The sequence below is a fragment of the Protomyctophum bolini genome (assembly GCF_963924005.1).
Source record: "Protomyctophum bolini genome assembly, chromosome: 16".
NCBI classification, from domain to species: domain Eukaryota; kingdom Metazoa; phylum Chordata; class Actinopteri; order Myctophiformes; family Myctophidae; genus Protomyctophum; species Protomyctophum bolini.
The window spans coordinates 20,556,391-20,579,218 of NC_137877.1; the positions used below are offsets into that span (position 1 = coordinate 20,556,391).

Sequence of the window (22,828 nt, forward strand, 5' to 3'; positions counted from 1 at the left end):
CGCGCGCACACGCACACACACACACACACACACACACACACACACACACACACACACACACACACACACACACACACACACACACACACACACACACACACACACACACACACACACACACACACACACACACACACACACACACACACACACACACACACACACACACACACACACACACACACACACACACACACACACACACACACACACACACACACACACACACACACACACACACACACACACACACACACACACACACACACACAGGTGAAGAAGCAGTGAGGAAGTCAGGACTTGGAGGGCTGTGTGATAAATCTAGAGTGGGATCAATCTCCGCTATAGATCAATCTTTTTAACGGTGCATTGGATTTCTCTCGGCCTAGTGGAGATATTTACGATTTCCATGGACCAATATGAAGGTGTTAACGACATGTTCAGAGTCATTAGGCAGTGGTGTGAGGTGATGAGAGCACAGTCACAGGGCAGTGGTGTGAGGTGATGAGAGCACAGTCACAGGGCAGTGGTGTGAGGTGATGAGAGCACAGTCACAGGGCAGTGGTGTGAGGTGATGAGAGCACAGTCACAGGGCAGTGGTGTGAGGTGATGAGAGCACAGTCACAGGGCAGTGGTGTGAGGTGATGAGAGCACAGTCACAGGGCAGTGGTGTGAGGTGATGAGAGCACAGTCACAGGGCAGTGGTGTGAGGTGATGAGAGCACAGTCACAGGGCAGTGGTGTGAGGTGATGAGAGCACAGTCACAGGGCAGTGGTGTGAGGTGATGAGAGCACAGTCACAGGGCAGTGGTGTGAGGTGATGAGAGCACAGTCACAGGGCAGTGGTGTGAGGTGATGAGAGCACAGTCACAGGGCAGTGGTGTGAGGTGATGAGAGCACAGTCACAGGGCAGTGGTGTGAGGTGATGAGAGCACAGTCACAGGGCAGTGGTGCGAGGTGATAAGAGCACAGTCACAGGGCAGTGGTGTGAGGTGATGAGAGCACAGTCACAGGGCAGTGGTGTGAGGTGATGAGAGCACAGTCACAGGGCAGTGGTGTGAGGTGATAAGAGCACAGTCACAGGGCAGTGGTGTGAGGTGATAAGAGCACAGTCACAGGGCAGTGGTGTGAGGTGATGAGAGCACAGTCACAGGGCAGTGGTGTGAGGTGATGAGAGCACAGTCACAGGGCAGTGGTGTGAGGTGATGAGAGCACAGTCACAGGGCAGTGGTGTGAGGTGATGAGAGCACAGTCACAGGGCAGTGGTGTGAGGTGATGAGAGCACAGTCACAGGGCAGTGGTGTGAGGTGATGAGAGCACAGTCACAGGGCAGTGGTTTGAGGTGATGAGAGCACAGTCACAGGGCAAGGCAGCTTCCACCTCTTGGTTCTCCAGCATCACAATGTAACTTCAGACCTCCCAAAACAAACTCATTTGACAACTAACCCTCTGCCTGGGGCCCATGACCCACGTCTTTCTCAAACCATTTTGCTAGTCTAAACTGGCTCCGGGTAGAAGACAGAGTTAAGCAATTGAAAATGGTATTGACAATCAAAATTGTAAATGCAGCCTTGCCCTCAATGCCCTCAGCACCCTCATACCTGACTTAAATACCTCAAAAAAAGGTGAGCGACACCCACATTCACAATACTAGAGGGAGCAAGAACAATGATCTGGTATACCACCCACATTCAAAACAAATAAATTCTCCTTCTACAGCATGGCCACGCAGGTGTGGAATGCCATGACCCCCTCCCTCAAAAACTGCAGATCACTTACATATGGACCCGTAAGGGTCCATTTGGTTTCATTTTACACTCTCAAGAAATAAAGATCTATAACGGTCCATCATTTGGTTACCAACTCTGCATCATTTAGCTGGAGACCACCTACAACCCCCTCAAGGACCACTGTTGGTCTACTACTGGTCCAAAACCACAGGACTAAGTGTTTGACTGTACTCTGTTGCTGTTTTTACATTTATGTCTAATTCAATCAATCTGATGACATTGATGACTAGCAGAATTCTCCTGTGTGGTTATCAAATTTTTTCGTGTACAGGACCCACAAATTGATGAGTATTTTGACCACTGACGCCCATCTCAAAATGTTTTGTCGCAGGGACTCCCAGAAGAGAAGATTTGTGTTAGAACATTTCTAAATGATTCAAAATGTTACATATCTGCTATTTTTAAGATTTGTACAATCTTGAAAACATTTGTAAAATTTAGAAATATCTTGCCGTCTGGGGTTCCCTGGCACAAAACATCAACATCAACAACCTTCAGATGGGCCCGCAACTTTTGTCCAAATATTAAGTCATATGTCATATACCGGTACATACGTACTGTATCTATAAATTGCCCCTTTTGGGCATGGAAGCTCCATATTCTATCTTTGTGTTTTTTTTTCATACATTAATTCCCTACTTATCATACATACTACAGCATCACACAAAAGCATCAAAAGTAGCAGATTTATTAAGCTTGAAGTGAGGCTCGAAATGCGTCTCGAAGCGACTTGTTTTGAGCTTGTCAATCTGCTACTTTTGCTCTTTTTGAATTTGAATTGTTTGGGATTTTCTTCCCCCATCTGACAGAGACGAAATAGTACAATATCATGTCATGGATTAAAATGAGTGCATTCAGAACATCTGTGTATGGCTGACTTTACTATCTGTCCTAACCCAGAAATGACATCAAAACCTACCGTACATGTACGTACATTCACTGTGTCTCCTGACCTCAAAGCCTAGTTCTTAACTACCCAACAGCGCTGCTGGCTACAAACCCCTCAGTGTTAATTAGTGGGCTCCATCTCTTAGGACTGCAGAGCCCAATTCGTCTGTATAGTCCAGTTCTGAAAGAAGTACTCTGAGAAAGTAAAAGTAACGATAACACTGTGCAGTGCATCCCATGTCTATAATGCATTATAAACATACTTAGAATAATGCATTACAATATGCTTATAACACTGTATAATTACAACTATCACAACACATACAAAAGGACACCAGGATTCAAATCGTTTTAGCAGACCTGTTTGTCCTGTTTGTTTGTTTGTTTTTTCAAACTGCTAATAAAGTATTTAATCAATCAATCAATCAACAAAAGCATTATATAATGACTTATACGGTCAATCATTATAATAGGCCTATACTTCATAACTGGTGGACGGACTGCACGGAACAAAAGGATGGCACTAAAACATTGGTGGACCACCAAGGGTCCTTGGGGGGGTTCCCAGGGGGTCCACAGGAAAAGTAGTTAATGTAGTATCACATTTAACAACTTTATCCATTTATACTTTATGGTGGCTATAAAGAACCGCAGATCTACAAGATCAGTGGATCTGCTAAGTTTTGAAAAATATTGAAAAAGAGAGAAAAAAAAGACTATCAAGTACGTTAGTTACAGGTCTGTTTTTCAAATTATAGGAGATTTAAGTGGTACTGGATATGCAGCTGTTCCAGAGACAAATGTATTCATAGCGCTATTAGCGCTTAGGAAACATATACAATTGAGTCAAAACCATAAAAAAGGCAAAAAGCAATGGCCCTTCAGAAGAAGATACTGGGGTTGTCAATGTATGCTTTACATCTCTGTTAAGTCAAGATAAATCACATTACAGATCAGTGCCATCTCCATGGATACGGACAAGGGGCATTGATCTGAAGCTAAGCTATAGAAGCGACCAGCCGACCAGGACACCAGGGACTGGCTCTATGCATGTAATGGACTGAATGATGATCTTAGCAGTTAGCAATACAACACAGTCTGCGCGTGTGTGCGTGCTTGTGTACGTGCGTGCGGCGTGCGTGCGTGCGTTTTGCCCCAGAGCCTTGGGGTACTCCTTTAGAAATATGGAGGAACTCTGATTTTACAGCTCCAACTTTAACACATTGATTTTTTTAAACCATGTACGGGCAACAGGATCAAAACCAATATGACATAAATACCCATCGTCAGGGTATACCTGTTGTACCTCTCTATCTATCTGTCTGTCTTGTCTTGTCTTGTCTTGTCTTGTCTTTCTGTCTGTCTATGTCCTTTTCACGGCCCTTCATCACAACGAAAACAGAGTTTTACTCCCTCCACTCTCTCAGTCTGTGGGACGTTAAGAGGCATGTGCGGTGGAGTGCATATTGTGTGTGTGTGTGTGTGTGTGTGTAGGGGGGGTGTAGGTTGTGAATCCAGCAGCAGCAGCTCTCAACTCAACTGTTTCCACGGCAACAACCCGACTCGGTCAGTCAGTCTCCATAGCAACGAATAACAGCGCTACTTGCATCAGCTCCAGCGAGGGTTGCTGTGGGGAGATGGAAATGCTTTCCAAACAGTATGGCTGCTGCTGATTACCCCGTTCTGTAATCAGAACGAACGGGGTGATTCTTCTTGAAGAATGTTTCCAAAATGTCCCTAAATGTCTAGACATCGGTCCTCAAAGTGGGCTTCAGGGACGTACCGCCTGGGGTGCAAAGATGGTTTTAGGAGAAAATTAGTGCGGTCTGTTTCTATAATGGGCTTAGAGTGTTCCCACCCTGGAGAGAAGTCAAACACCGTTTTGGTGAGTAGCAAAAGTGTATTCTTTATTTTCACTAAAATCGAGAGACTGTGCAACCGGTGATATGAAACAAATGCTCGAAGAGTTACCTACCTAGCTTTAAGGAGAACTCCTAATTCCCCGTTCATTTTCCCCATAGACTTTTCAAAAAGTATTAATTTAAAGAAGTTTACACCGTGGACAAAGCCAACTCTGCTCGTGACAAATAAACACAATGTTTTGGGCCGATCAAATAATTAGAAAGAAGAAGAAAAAGGCAGGGTACAACACTTTGTTTTGTTTTTCTTCTTACTAATTATTTGATCTGCACAAAACATTGAGTTTATTGTCATGATTTGTCACGATCCGAGTTGGCTTTGTCCGCGCCAAGTCTAGGGGAAAATGAACGGGGAATCCGGGGCTCTCATCGCCATGAATGGGGGCGGGACTGCGACACTCTATAGGCCCACATGGCACTGTATCATGATTATCCAGTAACAATCAATTCTGTGTTGGAAGTTGGAACAGAAATGAAAATGACATGACAAGTACGGAGCACAAGACACTAGACAGCCACCCAATCTCTTTACGACAACCGCCACCGTGGCAATGAAGGACGCTGAAGCAAAGCGTCTCTGTCACCATGCCACAGAGACGCGGCACCGAATGCCGCGCTATTAACTTGTAGGCCTGCTATTTATTTGAAAAATCAAAGAACGACTGACATAGAAACATATCTTTTTCAGAAAACTGTCAGGATTTAGAAGACATTTTTAGAATCTGAACTCAGGTCAAAATGGGTTAATACAAACACAACCAGCCTAGGCTGCTAGGCTGGTTGTGTTTGTATTAATGGCGTTCAGGTTGCATGGAGACACCATATCACAATAGTGTGACCTTGATTTGCCTTTTCATTCCCACCACATTCATCACTGTGAGTAGGAGGGCAGCTACTATGCATTTGCATTGAATACGGAAAGACATGATGAGGGAAAGAGTACTGTATGAATAGGCTCGATGCACAGCAGCCATATTGTTGGTGTTACCAATGATACTAAAGATGAAGGCTCTGTTCCATTCTGGTCAAACAGATTCAGGGTGCCTATTGAAGGGGACTTGTGTGGTAGTGGTGGAAAAAGTACAGATTGTTTTAAAAGTAGCAATACCACAACAATATACTGACTAATAAGACTGTCAGAAGTAAAAGGTGGGCGCCGACGTTTAAATATTTTCATGGACATGCATCCCAGTGATTCCACCCAGCACACACACCAGCCTTCATCCAAATACTTTTATGCATTCATTCATCAATCACTCCATAAACGTTGATTATGACTGCCTTGCCAGGTTAACTTTCATGAACGTGGCACTCACTCACAGCAGTCAGGGATCACCTACCCTACATATAATAATGAATTGCATTTTTATAGCACTTTTACAAGTGCTCAAAGCGCTTTACAGCCAGCGTCCTCACTTCCCACATTCACATACCAATGGTGGCAAGCTCACACTGACCAACTGATTTTACTGGCAATGTAGGGTTCAGTGTATTGCCCAAGGACACTTCGACATGTGGACAGGAGGATCCGGGATTCGAACCGCCGACCCAGGGATCATTGGACGACCTGCTCTAACTCCTGAGCCACAGCCGCCCTATGACTTCTTTAACGTGCACTGCGCACAAATAGATAAATTAATATACGGTTGTTGGTAGCCTACAAACGTATTCCATTCATGGCGATGTATAATGTAACTGTGATGTGTGTGTGATTCATGTAGCCTCAAGGAAAAATCCTACTGGCGTTTCTTTCTAGGCAATGTGCCAAAATGTTTGTTTGGTCGGATTCCGGTTGTTCATAATGTAAAATCGGGGTGTTTCGAGAACATTTCAATGGCGGTCGGTTTCAACCGTGACATTTATCAAAGCTGCGACCAAATTTACGCCAGGATCAGCTATTTACGATCACTTCATAAATGCCGTGCCGACGTGAGCGCACTCCAAAACCCACACTCGAATTTAGGGCAGAATTTACACTCCATTGATAAATGAGGGCCTTAGAGTACCAAAGTAAAAGTAGCCCAGTACTTCTTTCAAAATTAGCACAAGCTTATGAGCCTGCCTTGTAGGTCAGGAATAAAATAGTGCTTGAGTGGTTAATGAATGTTTTGTTGCGACCATAGGTTGCAGATTACTATGAAAACCTGCAAAACCATCAGTCAAGTTAAGGCCCAGCCCTACCCTGTACACTCAAGACACTGCCCCCGCTACCACCCTTCGATCTCCATATATGGAGCTGACCTGTTCTGACATTCCATATGTTGATCTGACCTCAGCAAACCCTGTACACTCAAGACACGCTCCATATATGGCCAGTACAGAATTCATTCCATACGTTGATCTGACCCCCAATCCCAAAGCGCCAGTGCTCGCCCAGCAGTCTGCCGTCACCCATGCGGATGCATGCTTCTCGCCCTCAGGGCGTCTTACTGGTATTAATAATATAAATCTGCAAAGTAGCAAGTAACTATAGTTAAAACTATCAAATAATTGTAACGGAGTAAAAGAAAAAAGTACAATATCTGCCTCTAAGTAAAATGTAGTGGAGTAGAGGTATATAAAGTATCAAGAAATGGAAATACCAAGTTAAAGTATGCTACCTAAAAACTGTACAGTTAACATGGCAACCAATGCATGCGTGTTGACAGTCTAGGGAACACACTTGATGGAGACATGGGGGGCAACAAAGGAAACCCACTTGATGGAGACACAATTGACAATTGAGAGAGAGAGAGAGAGAGAGAGAGAGAGAGAGAGAGAGAGAGAGAGAGAGAGAGAGAGAGAGAGAGAGAGAGTGGGGACGGACAGACAGACAGACAGACAGACAGACAGACACTGCTGGGATGTCCAAGGCTAGCTCCCCCCAGTTTACAATGTCCGCACTGACAATAGTGGTCAGGGGTCTTCAATGTTTTTCAGCCCCCAAGGCAATCACGGTAGCCACGATTTTAGCAATGAGTGCCGCAGCCTAACATCAACGTTCTGTTCAAATTCCTCAATCTGAGGCTCAATTCAGAGAAGAAATGTGTATTTTCACTTTCAGACATTTATCCACTTAAACCCTGAATACTTTGTAAACTACACCTTTCACTCTGCACTCGGTCTGCTCAATTTCCCTCTACCCCAAACATATTTGCCGAAAATAGCAGATATACAAGCTCACAATAGGGATGCTAGGGTTCAACTGGTTATTGCAACAAACCAAAAAAATGTGTGTGCCGCTTATGAGCATTTATACAATGTTGTGACCTCACAGTGTTCTCCTGCAGTAATCCTGTAATTTCCGTTTGTGGAGAGGTTCCTATACTCACATTTAATAACGTATTTAAGCTGGCTCCTAATCCTCCTAATCTAATAAACACACTGGTGTAACGTTCACCAGGGTCTGAGTGCGTGCGTGCGCGTGCAATGTTGTTGCTGTCGGAAAGAAACATGCCATGAGTGTTTAAGGGTCCAGGTTAGTTTGTGGGCCAGTGACTTATGTTTCATGTGCGACTAGTATACAGTATGTGCGGACATTCATGTATTTTGTCGATCGTCGCTGTCGGCCAGAAACTTTGTATCTCAATATTGTGTGTGTGTGTGTGTGTGTGTGTGTGTGTGTGTGTGTGTGTGTTTGTTTATGTTTTTTGTAAATGAATGCCCTACAGTGTAGGCCAGGGCATTCATTTACAAAAAACAACAAAAACTAAATGCAGGAACTATGAACAAAAGATTTACTGAAAATGGGTTTAAAAGTGTGGTCAGCCAAAGATGTCGGCATATAAGTGATATTACACTGTATATCTGTTCTTGAGGGAATTGTTTATTCCCCAAAATCACAATCCCAAATTTGACATTTGGGATGCACAAATAAGCCGGTGTGTCCAAAAACGTAGTTGCTGCATGTTGGCTTTGTAGGGCAGTACAGCATTACACAAAAGCATCAAAAGTATAGCAGATCCTCTTATTGTGTAAGAAATAAATGAACAGTCTGGATTGGATTGGATTGGACTGTGTGTGTGTGTGTGTGTGTGTGTGTGTGTGTGTGTGTTCGTTCGTTACTCTGGGCTTACTGTCTAGTTCTAGCCTCCAACCCACACACACACACCCACACCAACGAACATAAGCAAACAAAGTGGGTGCCGGGAACTGTGCCCACACTGAAGTGCCACAGCACACCCGCCCACCCACTGTCCATTTTCTCCTTGCAAAACGAACAGAAAACATGCACGCAGTTGACATTATAACTGGAACAACGTGTGGGGAGGGGGAGACACACACACACACACACACACACACACACGAGAGAGAGAGAGAGAGGGGGGGGGAGGCAGTAAGATAATTAGAGAGGGAGGGGGGAGAGAGAGAGAGTGTGTGTGTGTGTGTGTGTGTGTGTGTGTGTGTGTGTGTGTGTGACTGTGAGTGTGTGTGTGTGTGTGTGTGTGTGTGTGTGTGTGTGTGAGTGAGTAGAGAGAGAGAGTTGCGGCGTGCGATGTGAGATTATAATAACAGTGAGTGAGTCATGTTGGCTCCTTATGTTCCTCCAGGCTGAGCCCACACACTTACCACAACACCACCAGCTCCTTCATTCTAACACACAGTACACCTCCACAACAACACCTACTGTATATTCTAACTGCGTCTGCAGCACATATCTAGGACCTGATAATATTCTAACTACAAGTCTCCAACACACATCTACAGTAGGACCTGATAGCATGTTCATTCATAACTCCAACATCTACAGTAGGACCTGATAGCATGTTCATTCATAACTCCAACATCTACAGTAGGACATGATAGCATGTTCATTCATAACTCCAACACACATCTACAGTAGGACCTGATAGCATGTTCATTCATAACTCCAACATCTACAGTAGGACCTGATAGCATGTTCATTCATAACTCCAACATCTACAGTAGGACATGATAGCATGTTCATTCATAACTCCAACATCTACAGTAGGACCTGATAGCATGTTCATTCATAACTCCAACACACATCTACAGTATAGGACCTGATAGCATGTTCATTCATAACTCCAACATCTACAGTAGGACATTATAGCATGTTCATTCATAACTCCAACACACATGCAGTAGGACATGATAGCATGTTCATTCAGAACTCCAACATCTACAGTAGGACATTATAGCATGTTCATTCATAACTCCAACACACATGCAGTAGGACATGATAGCATGTTCATTCAGAACTCCAACATCAACAGTAGGACATGATAGCATGTTCATTCATAACTCCAACACACATCTACAGTAGGACATGATAGGGTGTTCATTCATAACTCCAACACACATCTAGAACCTGACTATCATATCAATACAGTATATAGGTAGGCGCCCCTTTCAGCTCTGGAGCGTATGTGCTCAAGGGAGGGCAAAAGATTCCCGAGATTCCTTGCGAAGCCCTGCGGAAGCATGAGTGTGCGTCACAGAGTGCATGTTTGGGTCTGCAAGTCCCGGAAATGATGCGCTGTGATTGGCCAGTAGTCACTTGAGTGGCAGCATGACGTAGCGTGCCTTCCACTCTTACGGCGTACTTCCTCTCCCAGTATAATTCTTCCGCCATCCCGTCGACACACATCACTCCAACGAACTGCAGTGGCCAATGAGGCATCTACTTTTTAAATATCTATGCTGACTATGGGGGCCACTATGGGGCATGGGGCGCCCCCTAGTGGCGCCCCAGTAGGAGCGCACCCTAGTGGCGTTTGCTATATGAAGTGGGATAACACCATAATGACAGTAATTCGTAATAATATTCAATCATATTCAAGGGCTTTTGGAGAGAAATGAGACATACTCTAGTCACTTTAGACTAGACTTGAGCACTGCAGAGGCCAGGTGTGTGTGTGTGTGTGTGCGCGTGTTTTCAGCTGGTGCTTGTTAATTTTAAGGTAATTATGTTTATGCACTGTCAAATAGGTCTACATCTATTCTAAGGTAGCATATACCTGTATTGACATACATTATCCTGCTCATTACTGTGCAGTGTGCACAAATGTATTATACAGTATATACATAAATCTTCGCGTTTGAGCACAAAATGCATTTTGAGAACCTGATCGGAGCTCACTTTTTATGGGCACCAACAGAGGAACTTTGTGTATGCCTGCCTATCAATCTTGGAGCAACAGAAAGCTCCTGTTGAATGAGTCAAGGGATTTTGTGTTGTGTAATTAAAAATGTAATGTTTGTAACGGTTTTATTCATGGGTTTTGAGTCTATTGTTTGGAACCAATGTTTTGTACAATAAAGTATTTGTGTCAATAAAGTAACTTCACTCCAATCATCACGTGCGCACATATTTTTCCGATTCCAATCTTAACAGTCATCAAATTTGCTTCACACTGACTGTAAAGGTCTCCCATGCTGTTCATTGATGAGGATATATTAAATTGTCATTCCATCTGGTAGTGTGTGATTTAACCATCTTTTATTTATAGCAACTGGTCCAAAAATATGCCATTTGTTCCGTTCTCTGGTCCTTCCTGGATCCCAGGAAGAATAGTCTCCACTACGGTGTAGACTAATGGGGATCCTTAATAAACTAAACTAAACTCTGCTACCACTACAAACCTAAGCCCAAGAGTGGGACACTGACCAGGTAGAGCCAGCCTTTTGTCACTAAAAGGGCCGTGCTGATCAGCCCTGAATTTGCTTCAATACTGGCTTGGTTCAGAGATGAGGAACCGGGCTGGGTGGAAGGGTTCAAATGATGATAGTTTGTTCAAAAACTTTTACAACTCTCTCGAGGCTATCTACGGCCCCACCACATCATGTTCTCCCCCTCTCCTTAGTGCTGATGGCAGCAATCTGGTCACAGACAGAGAGAAGATCCTTGAGCACTGGGCTGAGCATTTTAACGGTGCCCTCAACTGCCCCTCAGCCATCAATGATGAAGCCATTGCACACCTCCCTCAAGTCCCAGTCAACACTGCCCTTGACGAACTTCCAACTGAAACTGAAGTCATCAAAGCCATCAGAGGACTTCCAAATGGCAAAGCACCCAGTGCTGACGGAATTACAGCTGAAATCTATGCAGCTGTTGGACCACCTCTAACCAAAAAGCTGGTTCCACGATGTGGAACAGAGGGAAGCTACCACAGGAGTTCAAAGATGCCATTGTCCACCTATACAAGTGAAAGGGGAACAGGCAGGACTGTAACTACCATAGAGGCATTGCCCTGCTGTCTGTAGCAGGGAAGATCCTGGCTAGAATTATGCTGAACCGCCTGACGGAACACCTTGAACATCAAGTCCTCCTACCGGAGAGTCAGTGTGGATTCAGGCAAGGTCGCGGTAAAGTGGACATGATCTTTGCTGCTCGCCAACTCCAAGAGAAGTGCAGAGAACAGAACGTCAGTCTATACTCTATTCTATACTATATCTGTCAAAGGCTTTCGACACTGTAAGTCGTGAGGGCCTTTCAAATCAAATCAAACTTTATTTGTATAGCACCTTTACAACAGCCTGCACAGCTGACCAGAGTCAAGCGGTGAACAGAGTAAAACAAGACAGTAGAGCATAGCAATATAAAACAATGAAAAGAGACAATAAAATATAAAACAGAGCATACAATAGCACAGAGCAGGACATAATATACAGGTAAATCAGGTGCAGTTAAAGGTGAGGGAGAACAGATGAGTTTTGAGGAGGGATTTAAAAGCCCCAATTGACTCGGCAGATCTAATATGGAGGGGCAGCATGTTCCAGAGTTTGGGGCCCGCAGCCGCAAAAGCACGATCACCCCTGCTCCTCTTACTAGTCGTGAACTTGACCAGCAGCAACTTGTCCGCAGACCTTAATGCTCTAGATGGGGCGTAGGGCACAATTAGGTCAGAGAGGTAGGAGGGGGAGAGACCGTTGGAAGATCATGTCAGAGCGTGGCAGCCAAGGTGATTGGTGACCACAAGACACTTACACAAATGTGACACACATCTGAACGTAGTGGCTTAGAAACCTCAACCACTGGGACTAGAGTGGGGAATTTAAGGATAATTTTGAATTGTGTGAACATAAATCTTCTGGGGGTTCGTGGCACAAAACTGAGAGTTGGCAAAGTTGTGCTCTATTGCTTTGGTTGCTACTGCAACAGCTCCTGCAGTAGTACTCCCCCCCCCCCCCCCCCCCCACACACACACACACACACACACACCCTCCCTCCCTCTCTGGTACAGTTTTAGGACGTGCGCGAGCGAGCGCACGTTGACACACTGCGTAACGTATTACGCCAAGTTCTGGCTGAAGAAAGCAAGCAGTGCAGAGTCTGTTGGCATCATGCACGTGGGAGTGTCTCCCTCTCCTGTGTGTGTGTGTGTGTGTGTGTGTGTGTGTGTGTGTGTGTGTGTGTGTGTGTGTGTGTTCGGATCAGGATTATAGGCTAGCCACATACTCACTGCCACATACACACGCAGCTTATGTAAAGGTGACCCAGATCACCCTGCATTAGCTACATGATGTGTGAACCTGTCCCTGGCTTTCCATTACTGCTGGGGCTGTTAGGAGGCAAGTCAAGCAACCATGATTCCATTTAGTACACCATCAGGGGGGGGGTGTTCCAGATGCCAGTGAAGTGTCAAATTTAATTTGAAGACCTTTTTAAGAGTAATCAACACTATAAAAACAGGTAAAACGTTTGCCAAATTGTCAAATAATAAGAGAGTGTCAAACATTATGAAAGTAGTTTCACAATATTTATCTGTGGAACCGAGCCAAACAAAATGCCCTAATTCTGAAACATTCCAAGTGCTTGTCAGGGTAGGGGCCCTAGGGATTATTTTTATAATTTTGGGGGGCGATGGCCTGAAAAGTTCTGGTACCGGTGTGGTCCTTGAAAATTATGTATTTGAAATAAATTTGCCAGCTATGCAAAGTGCACATGCCCTGGATTGAATTGGACACCCTTAAAGCAAAGTTGGCCATTGGGGATCATTCATGAAGTGAATGCTGCCTTTGAGGTGAGGTAGCTGGATGGGACCTGTGCTACACTGGTCTCCTGCAGCTGCTTTGGCTTGAGATTAAAAATCCTGGCACTGGACTAGAGAACACAGCAATGTCCAGACCGGAGTGTTAAATGAACACTTTGCTGCATAGAAGGTTGCAGCTCACTCCACCTGTGTGGTGGAGTGAGCTGCTAGAGTTTCCTACTCACATTTTGTTGCTTAATTATTAGTAGCTATCACAGCAGGCTATTATAAATACTAAAATAGGCCTACTCAAATAAAAGGCCCATACTCAAACCTTTGAGTAAAAGTACAAAACGTGTCAAACTTTATATTACAATAGCAGATATACAAGCTCACAACGTTCCGTGACACGTTGTGAATATCAAAAGTATAAAATAGAGCTTAAAGTGTATGTTTTGTGTATGTTTTGTAACTTGTAAAGATAATAATTGAAATGCTTGAGTAAAGTAAGTATACCTCACTGGACTTAGTGACTGTATACACTGGCTAAGACCATGGCACTGATCTCTCTCTCTCTCTCTCAACATCGTCCTTCATTCGTTCGTTCATTCATTCACAAAATCCTCTATGTGGCTGGCAAATTTTACGCTCTGCTGACTTTAAATATTAAACAGTAGGAAGAAAAGGACGCCATTGTGTGCTCACTGTCCAGTGATCAAGGGGCTCAGCTCTGGAACTGGGTAAACCATGCCACTGCTCATCTCGGTCCGAACCCAACCATGCCCTGACTGAGTATAGAGCCTACTGTGCATTTATTGTCATCGCATATAGCGGCCCACAATCTTTAGCACTGGAATGACGTCTCGTCTCTGTCGGGTGGAAACTTGCATTCAAAAATAGCAAATGTAGCAGATCTACAAGCGCAAAATGCAGCGCGCTATGGACCTGCTACTTTTGTGTGATGGTGTAGCTTGATCAAGTAGGGCATTCATTTACGAGAAACACAAAAAAAATAGATGGAGATAAGACAGCAATAATAAAGCCTGACCTCCTCTTATCTGCTTTCTCTGCCATGTCGTTGGCTGAATGAGCTGCACATTGTGAAAGTGTACACTGATTAAATATGCACACCTGGAAACTTCTGTGCCATGTCAAGTTGTAAATAAACATAAATAAAAAACTCAAATGTGTCGGATTGAAATAACAGATCTACAAGCTCACGACGCGTTGCAATGTGTCATGTTCTGTGCTTGTAGATCGGCCATTTCTCTGAGTTAAAACAAAATTCAAAGTATACTTTTAGTGTTTTTTGCCAAAACCACAATTAAATCGTTCATCACAATTATTTGTATCACAATTAATCGTCAGGTAAAATATCATGAGGCAGCCCTATAGCCATGATGTGTTGCAAAACTAACGTGTTGTGGAATCAGAAGGTCAGGTTGTCCTCCTAGCTCGCTGGGAGAGCAAAGCCATCAGGCTGGTCCCCTCCCCTCCCTCAGCTGGGACACCAGAGAACAGCCAGGTCATTGTGTTGACACTCAGCCCTGTGTTGACAGCCCTGTTGCAGAGGCCAGCAGCCCTGCACTTCAGGGGTCCCATTCCCCTCAAAGTTCCCTCCAACACGTGTACGTGTGTGTGTGTGTGTGTGTGTGTGTAAACACCAAAATAACATCAATGTACAAACTATAGCTATAATAATCATGGATTTCCAGACCCACAGGAATGCACCCAGGGTGCCGGGCCGATTCCGCCTCGTGTCCGAAACTGTTGAGAAATGACAGTTACCGTGTGCCGGTTCCTCTACTGTACCCTCTACTGTACTGTACTGGCACACCCGAAATCATCATATATATACAGTTAATATGTGCGTTTCTGTGTGCGCGTTAGGTTGCGCACAGGTGGTGAAAAAACACACACACACACACACACACACACACACAGTGCCGGATTGACCCTTCGTGGTGCTACGCATCCCATTTGCCCTGCCATTTGGTGCCCCCCAAGGTTGGTTCCCAGTGCTGCAGAACCTGAAGTCCATGCATTAAGCCAGCACTGCTCCAACGTCAAACTTTGATTCCTTTGTCCCTAGATCAGTATGTTTCAGGGAGCAATGGAAGCCAACAAGGAGCAATGGATAGAAGGCGACACTTGAAATTCAAGGCCAGTCCTCGGTTACATGAGTGCTGCACAGTGAGCCAGCAGCCTCCAGTGCGGTACTGCGGGGGCTGCTGTACAAGACGCCTGCATGAGCCGGGCCATGACTTACTCTATCACAGTAAATGGTGCATTTATATAGTGCTTTTATCGAAAGCACTTTACATAGTTTGCTCATACCCATTCACACACAGTGTGTGTGTGTGTGTGTGTGTGTGTGTGTGTGTGTGTGTGTGTGTGTGTGTGTGTGCCGCTGGATTCGGTGTGCGGTCCGACTGGATGGATCTTAATGATCTATGCCAGCGATCAGGATTACAGTTAAAGTGGGTGGCGCCTGATACAACAATTGCTGCGCTCAACAACAGCATCATCATAGATCCGCGTGTCCGTGCATGTGCGACCTACGAGCAAGACGGTACGCACCATGAACTGTCAATCAAATCCGCGACCGCAAGAGCCACCATTCTAGGAATGAAGCGATCAGAAAGTGCACAACACTGGACCAGTCTGAGGCTGCAGGGAAAACTGGATCTTCTTCCCTTTGCAAACCACTCATTATCACACTCTATACTGTCAAATAACACCATAGGTGAGGACATTCTCATTTTCACTATTAAAGCCCGTTTACAGGTGTTGCCGACCAAGTTCAACTTGGCAACCTGGTACCCATCAGCACACGACCCACACTGCATCCTACATCCAGTACCACATGACAAAGAAACAGTCGCACACATCTTAAATGGTTGCAGCCACTATAAAGGACTGTACATTGCCAGACATGACCGTCTGGTGGACCTGGTCTCAGACAAGATCAGAGGAGTACAGGACAGGACAACAAGAATGTATAAACACAGCACTGTAAAAATAGACTGGTTTGATCACAATGACACGCATGTCAATTCACTACAAAATATTCCAAATACCCCAGATATTGTGTTCATCAATGAAATTAGAAAAACTGTCACTATATTTGAAATAGGCTGCCCATTTGATTTGTATATGGACACTTGTTTTACATCCAAACTTATGAAATATCAGCTTCTGGTGGAACGTATTATGGCCTTGGGATATAACTGTCAACTTATTGTCCTTGTATTTGGAAGTCTGGGCCATGTCCATAAACTTGTGCTCAGGGGTTTGCAATTGGGTGGATTGCTAAAAACAAATGCAAAAAAGCTGGCTAAATACTGTTCTGTCTCAGCTACTATGGGCAGTCTGTCTGTCTGGAGAAGGCGTTGTTTCATTTATCCCTAGGTGGCTTAAAAAAAAAAAAAAAAAAACATCCTGTCTAGTAGTATCAAGTATATAGTATGTCAACAATGTGCTATATATATATATATTTTTTTTAATATATATTCTTTCTCTTCTTTTCCCTCTGTGTGTTAAGCGCATGTGCAGCAGCTTGGTTGGACCATGTAATGTATAACCTTATTCTGACCAGTGTTTGGGTCTATTCTGTATACGCCTCTTGTGCAGATCCAAATAAAAGAATTCAAATGTGTGTGTGTGTGTGTGTGTGTGTGTGTATGTGTATGTGTATGTGTATGTGTATGTGTATGTGTATGTGTATGTGTATGTGTATGTGTATGTGTATGTGTATGTGTGTGTGTGTGTGTGTGTATTTAGTATCATCGGTAACACCACTGAAGGAAGTAGGGAAGCGGCCCGGAAGTAAGAAGAGTTAGTCTGTGTGCATATTGCTTCCAATGTGCAGGTTGGTGACTTGCATGGTTTCCTCTGCCATCGGGGCATCTCTCTCTCTCTCAAATTAAGGTTTGAGAACCACAGTGCTATCTCTCGCATCCATAGCCTCATCAGGAATGCACCAGACATCAACTGTATGGATGGATGCCCACAGCAGGTGAGTGGGGCCATGACACACAAAAGAAATCAATACCATGCACTTCATGTAAATGAGAACGCAGCTCTCCGTTCAATATTGATTCATCAGTACCGGGAGAGAAAGACTTCTAAAGGCTCTACTGTCAGAGACTCCTGTATGTCTTCTTATACATCGATGGTTCTCAATGTTGAGTCTGAGGACCAAATGGCATCTGGGCGAAGATACAGAACTTAGGAAAAAGTTTGTTTTAACAGGAGTTTTGAAGCCGTTGAGGGTTGATTTCACCCAACACCGAGTTGCGTTCCTTCAGCCATTGCTGCACTAAACAAACTGCCTTGCTGATATGATGGTTCTGTGTATGCTGGGGACTTCACGTAACTTGAAAACCCTGTTACTAAACTATATAGCAATGATTACTATCAGAATAGAGCCACCTGCGGCTACACGGGACTCTTGACCCTGATTGTGACATTTGGTTACATACGTGGTTTGAAGACACCACTTTTGGTGTAACACCATAGAATGGCAGAATAAACATTTTTTCTCCTCCTTTCTCCCATTGTAGCCTACAAAATGGACGAGCCGTCACTGATTGATTGTCAATGTGCTATCTTTCTGCAAAAAGCTTTCCCCAATACGAATGATGTAGTTTAAGTATAGTTAAAATAAACATGCTCTGAAAAAAGAGGAAAAAAAGAATTCTTCCGAGATGGTCAAGGTGGGACCTGATTCAGAGAAGGTGTTACGCAATCAATCCACATCACAACATTCCACTGTATGTCTTCCCATCCAGTATGGCCTTTCTGCTGCACAGTGATGACGCCGTCGCCATGGTGACACACTGGTAATCATTTTAGATCACCTATCACAGGCTACGATTTCTCTGATCGACTAGAGACGAGCTGTGTGAGTGACTCAGCAACACCTGTTATCTTCCTGTTATCCCTACTACCCCACTCCCTCTCTTTCTCCCTCCTCTCCTCTCTTCAGTCCACCCACCCTCCTCTCTCTCCCTCAGTTTATCTTTCTCTCCCCCGCCATCTCTGTTTCTCTCCTTCGCTCTTTCAATCTCCTCTCTTTCCATGTTATTGTGCAAAATAGCAGAGACATGCCATTTTGTCCCAGAAGCATGCCTTTGCTTCACAATCACAATGAATCACATTCCATTACTAATCAATATAACTACCTATTCTGCTATTATACACAAAGAAAGGCATGCAGGATGCTGTTACACACAGTGACATCACGAGAACCACCTGGAAGGAGTCATCAAAAGAAAAAAGTGTCGCAATGTGGTGGCAGCATACTGCCAGGAGAAAGGCTGCATAGCTTCTGCTTTCTGCCCGGTGACATTTCAACAACACCTCGTAAAGCTGGACCTCAAACACAAGCCGCGCCGCACTGTCTCTGCAGCGAGGCAAGTTTCCCGCAGTGACCGCAATAGATGATGGAATGGAACATTCATGCTCATATAAAACCACCGATCAATTGGATTTAACAATGAACTACGCAAATCAATATGGACTGAGTCTAACTGTCTAAGCATGATATCGGTTTAGCTGTTGCTCGATGCTTGCTTTTGCCATTCTTTCATCAATCCCCCCCGTCCCACCCCCGTCCACACACACACACACACACACACACACACACACACACACACACACACACACACACACACACACACACACACACGATCCCGATTCCCACCACAGATTTTAGTTGCGCACAGTCAGACCTGTGTCGCGCACCGATAAATCAGCTTTTTCGGTGCGCCACTACCTGAGCGCAAACAAGTAGCCTATAAAAAAATCGACCAAGCCACCAGCAAAACGGACAATGCGTCCTTTCTCCATCGATGGAGAGGAGAGAGAGACAGGGAGATCGAGGAAAGGAGAGGGTAGACAGGGAGAGGAGAGAAGAAACACGGAGGAGAGGAGAGGCAGGGAGAGGAGAGGAGAAGGGAGACAGCCTGCAGGAGTCAGGACAGAGGAGAGCAGAAACAGGGTGAGGAGAGGGGAGGGGAGGCAGGGAGAGGAGAGGAGAGACACCTGGGAGAGGAGTAGAGGACAGCAGAAACAGGGAGAGGAGAGACAGGGAGAGGAGACTGAGATGGGAGAAGAGACCGGGAGGGAGAGGAGACTGAGAAGAGGAGAGGAGCAGCTCATCATTTCAGCTGTGCTGTGCTGATGAGTAGATTTTTATGTGTGGGGGGGGAAACTCCCCATAACATAGCATGACAGTGTATGTAATCGATGCATAAACGTTCACATTGTACGGCTATAGCCCACTTAGCGTCACGTTGTCAGAGAAAAGAATGATACGTTGTTTTTACCTGTTCTGTTGAGAGTAGCGTCTTCGTCTTGTTCCTGGAGCTGTGTGTACTGTGTAGCGGAGGAGTGTGTCACAGCGGGCATCAGAGAACCCTCACCACCACTACCGTAATGCTTAGAGCACAAGAACGGTCCTCCTCTCGAGCCATTACGGTAGCCTAACAGCCTGTCCACGTTTTTGTTTTGTTTTTTGTAACTTGTTTTGTGGAGCCATTCATTATTTTCTGTCAAATTAACAAAAACTAAAAAAACTAAAAAAAAACATTACATTACACGTAGGCTAAACTGAAAACTTCTTGATAAAACACTTCAGTTTATCTCATGGACTCCTTTTGCTGCGTGTTACGGCGTGACGTGTCACCAGTCATGTTGAACGCAGACATAATATTCACGTCTGGTATTTATGTACTGTATCAATTCAAAATCATTCTAGTATAGTGTTCTCTGTGCAGTTTCCTGGAAAGCCTGCATGGTGACGCGAGGGAGTAACACCATCTTGTGGCTGTTTCGTTTCATTGCTACTGAAATAAACTGTTGACAGTTTGACATTATCGCTAACCAATGAAACGGCTGCGAGTGTGCGAGAGGCGTTTAAGACTGAGCAGGAAGCAGTTATTTATTCTCGGCCAAATATAATGAGAAGCGTTTAAAGGGCGGGTACAAATCAGACTGGGATTATAGTGAGTGTCGCGTTACCAGACTGTTCCAGTTAGCTGAATCAGGTCTAGAACGGATACGGAAACGACCAGGGTGCTCGCATGTATGTGTGTGCAGAAAATACCGGATACAATAGGCTGGCTGTAGACCGGATCTGAACACTGAACAAATTGATGAAAACCAGGAAAAGCCGACGCGAGTGTAGCTGTCACAAAACAAAACATGGCTTCTCTGGACAGAGTAAAGGTGTTAGTTTTAGGGGATTCAGGTCAGTAGCTACTAGCTACATTGTTTGTTAAATTATTTACTGATTGTTTCAAAGGTGTATGTTGTGTACCACTACCGCAGGCCTTTGTTTTTGTATTGATGCTATGATGAAGATGAATGCCACACAGACAGACAGTAAATGGCAAGCTACAGTAATGCTACATTTACCATAACAAACATACGTGTAGGCAAAATATTCCATCACCAGTCCGTTTTCCTCACGGAGATATTTAATTTCGAGTTTCTACGATTTTGAGAATGATGTGCTAAAAGTTATAACCCTATCCTTGCCAGGTGTAGGGAAATCTTCACTGGTCCATTTGCTGTGTCAGAACCAAGTTTTAGGAAATCCATCGTGGACTGTTGGCTGTTCTGTGGATGTGCGGGTAAGCGTACTGATCGACCTACGTATTTATCGATTCTGTTTTCTGACGTCAGAATGACGTCTCTAATTTACTATGGCTGTGCCAATTTGTACACAGAGTGTAATGGATGACCCTTGTGTAAACCTGCAGTCTTTAAATTTGTGCCTTTTCTGGATGCATCCTCAAGTAACAGTTTTTGTATTACTTTCGTTTGAATTGTACATTCTGCATACTGTGAAATGTAATCAATCATTGATACATCAGTATACTAGACAATGGCTCCATTGTCAAATCCCGCTCGGAGCCATGGATGCATCTGGACATACTGACTGCAATGAAAGCCAAAAAAAAATGCAAAACATGCTCTGAATTTCTAAAATGCAAGTCAATGCAAGATTGAAGTATAATAACAGTAATAATAATAGGTATTTTCACTAGTGTTCCCGGGCAAACGTCAAATCTCTCTGGGTCTCGACCTGAAAAGTTTGGGAACCTCTGCTCTAAGTCTCATCCAATGTTCATGTTTTAAATTGATTGACTGGATTCCAGATACACGACTATAAGGAGGGGACACCAGAGGAGAAGACCTTCTACATTGAACTCTGGGATGTGGGAGGGTCTCTCGGCAGTGCAAGCAGTGTCAAAAGCACCAGAGCCGTCTTCTACAATTCCGTTAATGGTAAAGTTACACTTTTATCATTTGGTCATTTTCAGCGAAGCATGGATTAATGTTCCCGGCAGCTATTTCAGTCATTTGGATTCCATAGAAGTCTTCAATGGAAGCATGTTGTGCACCGAAAATGGCCGATCTACAAGCTCACAATGGCTCACCCCTGCCAGTGATCAGCTATTTTTGGTTAGTAGTTATTTGAAGTGGTCAAACTAGCAACAGAATAGTGTTTGAATTAGTAAAAATTATAGTACATGTTGCTACTTTTGTGTGCCGCTGTAGTACGATCAAATTCATTCTTTTAAGAAAAACACGAAAAGTTAGAATACCGGGTCCGTATGTAGATAAGAGGTTTCTGCATGACAATGACTTAGGGGGCAGCGGTGGCCGAACGGTTTTGGAGCGGTCTTGATATCGGAAGGTCGCTAGTTCGTATCTTGGACCGGCACGTTAGAAATTACCACCGTTGAAGTGCCCTTGAGCAAGGCATTGAACCCCTACCATGAAATGTTCTATGAGCAGGGCCTGGCTGTAAACAAGATCTTGAGCTTAGTCCAGTTACCCTGGGTAAACATGGTAACTTTGCTTTGCTTTGCTTACTTAATGCTATGTGACGCCCGGGTGCAGTCATAGATGGGGCCAAGAGAATGTATGGATTGATAATGGTTGTTTTCCCTCTCTCAGGTATTGTCTTAGTACATGACTTGACGAACAAGAAATCTTCCCAGAATCTCTATCGCTGGTCATTAGAGGCCTTGAACAAAGACTCCTCGCCAACAGGAGTTATAGTCTCCAATGGGTACGTACAAATAGTGTAAATGTGTTGTAATGTACAATAGGTAAATGGGAAGTAAGTTATATGGTGGTGGAAAGCTCATACAGTATGTCAAACTGTTACTTTTCACTATTCAAATTCAAAAACAGCTAAATAGTAAGCTTAAACTGCGTCATTTCGAGTTTTGAATGCTACTTTTGATGCTTTTGTGTGATGCTGTAGTTGGTATGATCAAGTAGGGCATTAATTTACA

The 22,828-nt window shown here is 44.3% G+C and overlaps 2 protein-coding genes across 3 annotated transcripts in view; one reads left to right on the forward strand and one right to left on the reverse strand.

Moving 5' to 3' along the window:
• Positions 1-19,954, reverse strand: part of map2 (microtubule-associated protein 2) — a 95,268-nt gene extending 75,314 nt beyond the window's left edge. The window contains 1 exon segment of the mRNA XM_080785935.1: positions 19,844-19,954. The gene's annotated coding sequence lies outside the window, so the exon portion shown is untranslated.
• Positions 19,955-20,624: 670 nt separating this feature from the next.
• The window catches only part of rabl3 (RAB, member of RAS oncogene family-like 3), a 4,613-nt gene continuing 2,409 nt past the window's right edge, over positions 20,625-22,828 (forward strand). For both annotated transcript variants that reach the window (XR_013965516.1, XM_080785672.1), the window contains exons 1-4: positions 20,625-20,766; positions 21,060-21,151; positions 21,680-21,809; positions 22,485-22,599. Coding sequence is in view for 1 of the 2 variants with exons in the window: in XM_080785672.1 (XP_080641798.1) it covers positions 20,721-20,766; positions 21,060-21,151; positions 21,680-21,809; positions 22,485-22,599 (383 nt within the window). In the remaining variant the exon portion in view is untranslated. The remainder of the gene's footprint in view (positions 20,767-21,059; positions 21,152-21,679; positions 21,810-22,484; positions 22,600-22,828) is intronic.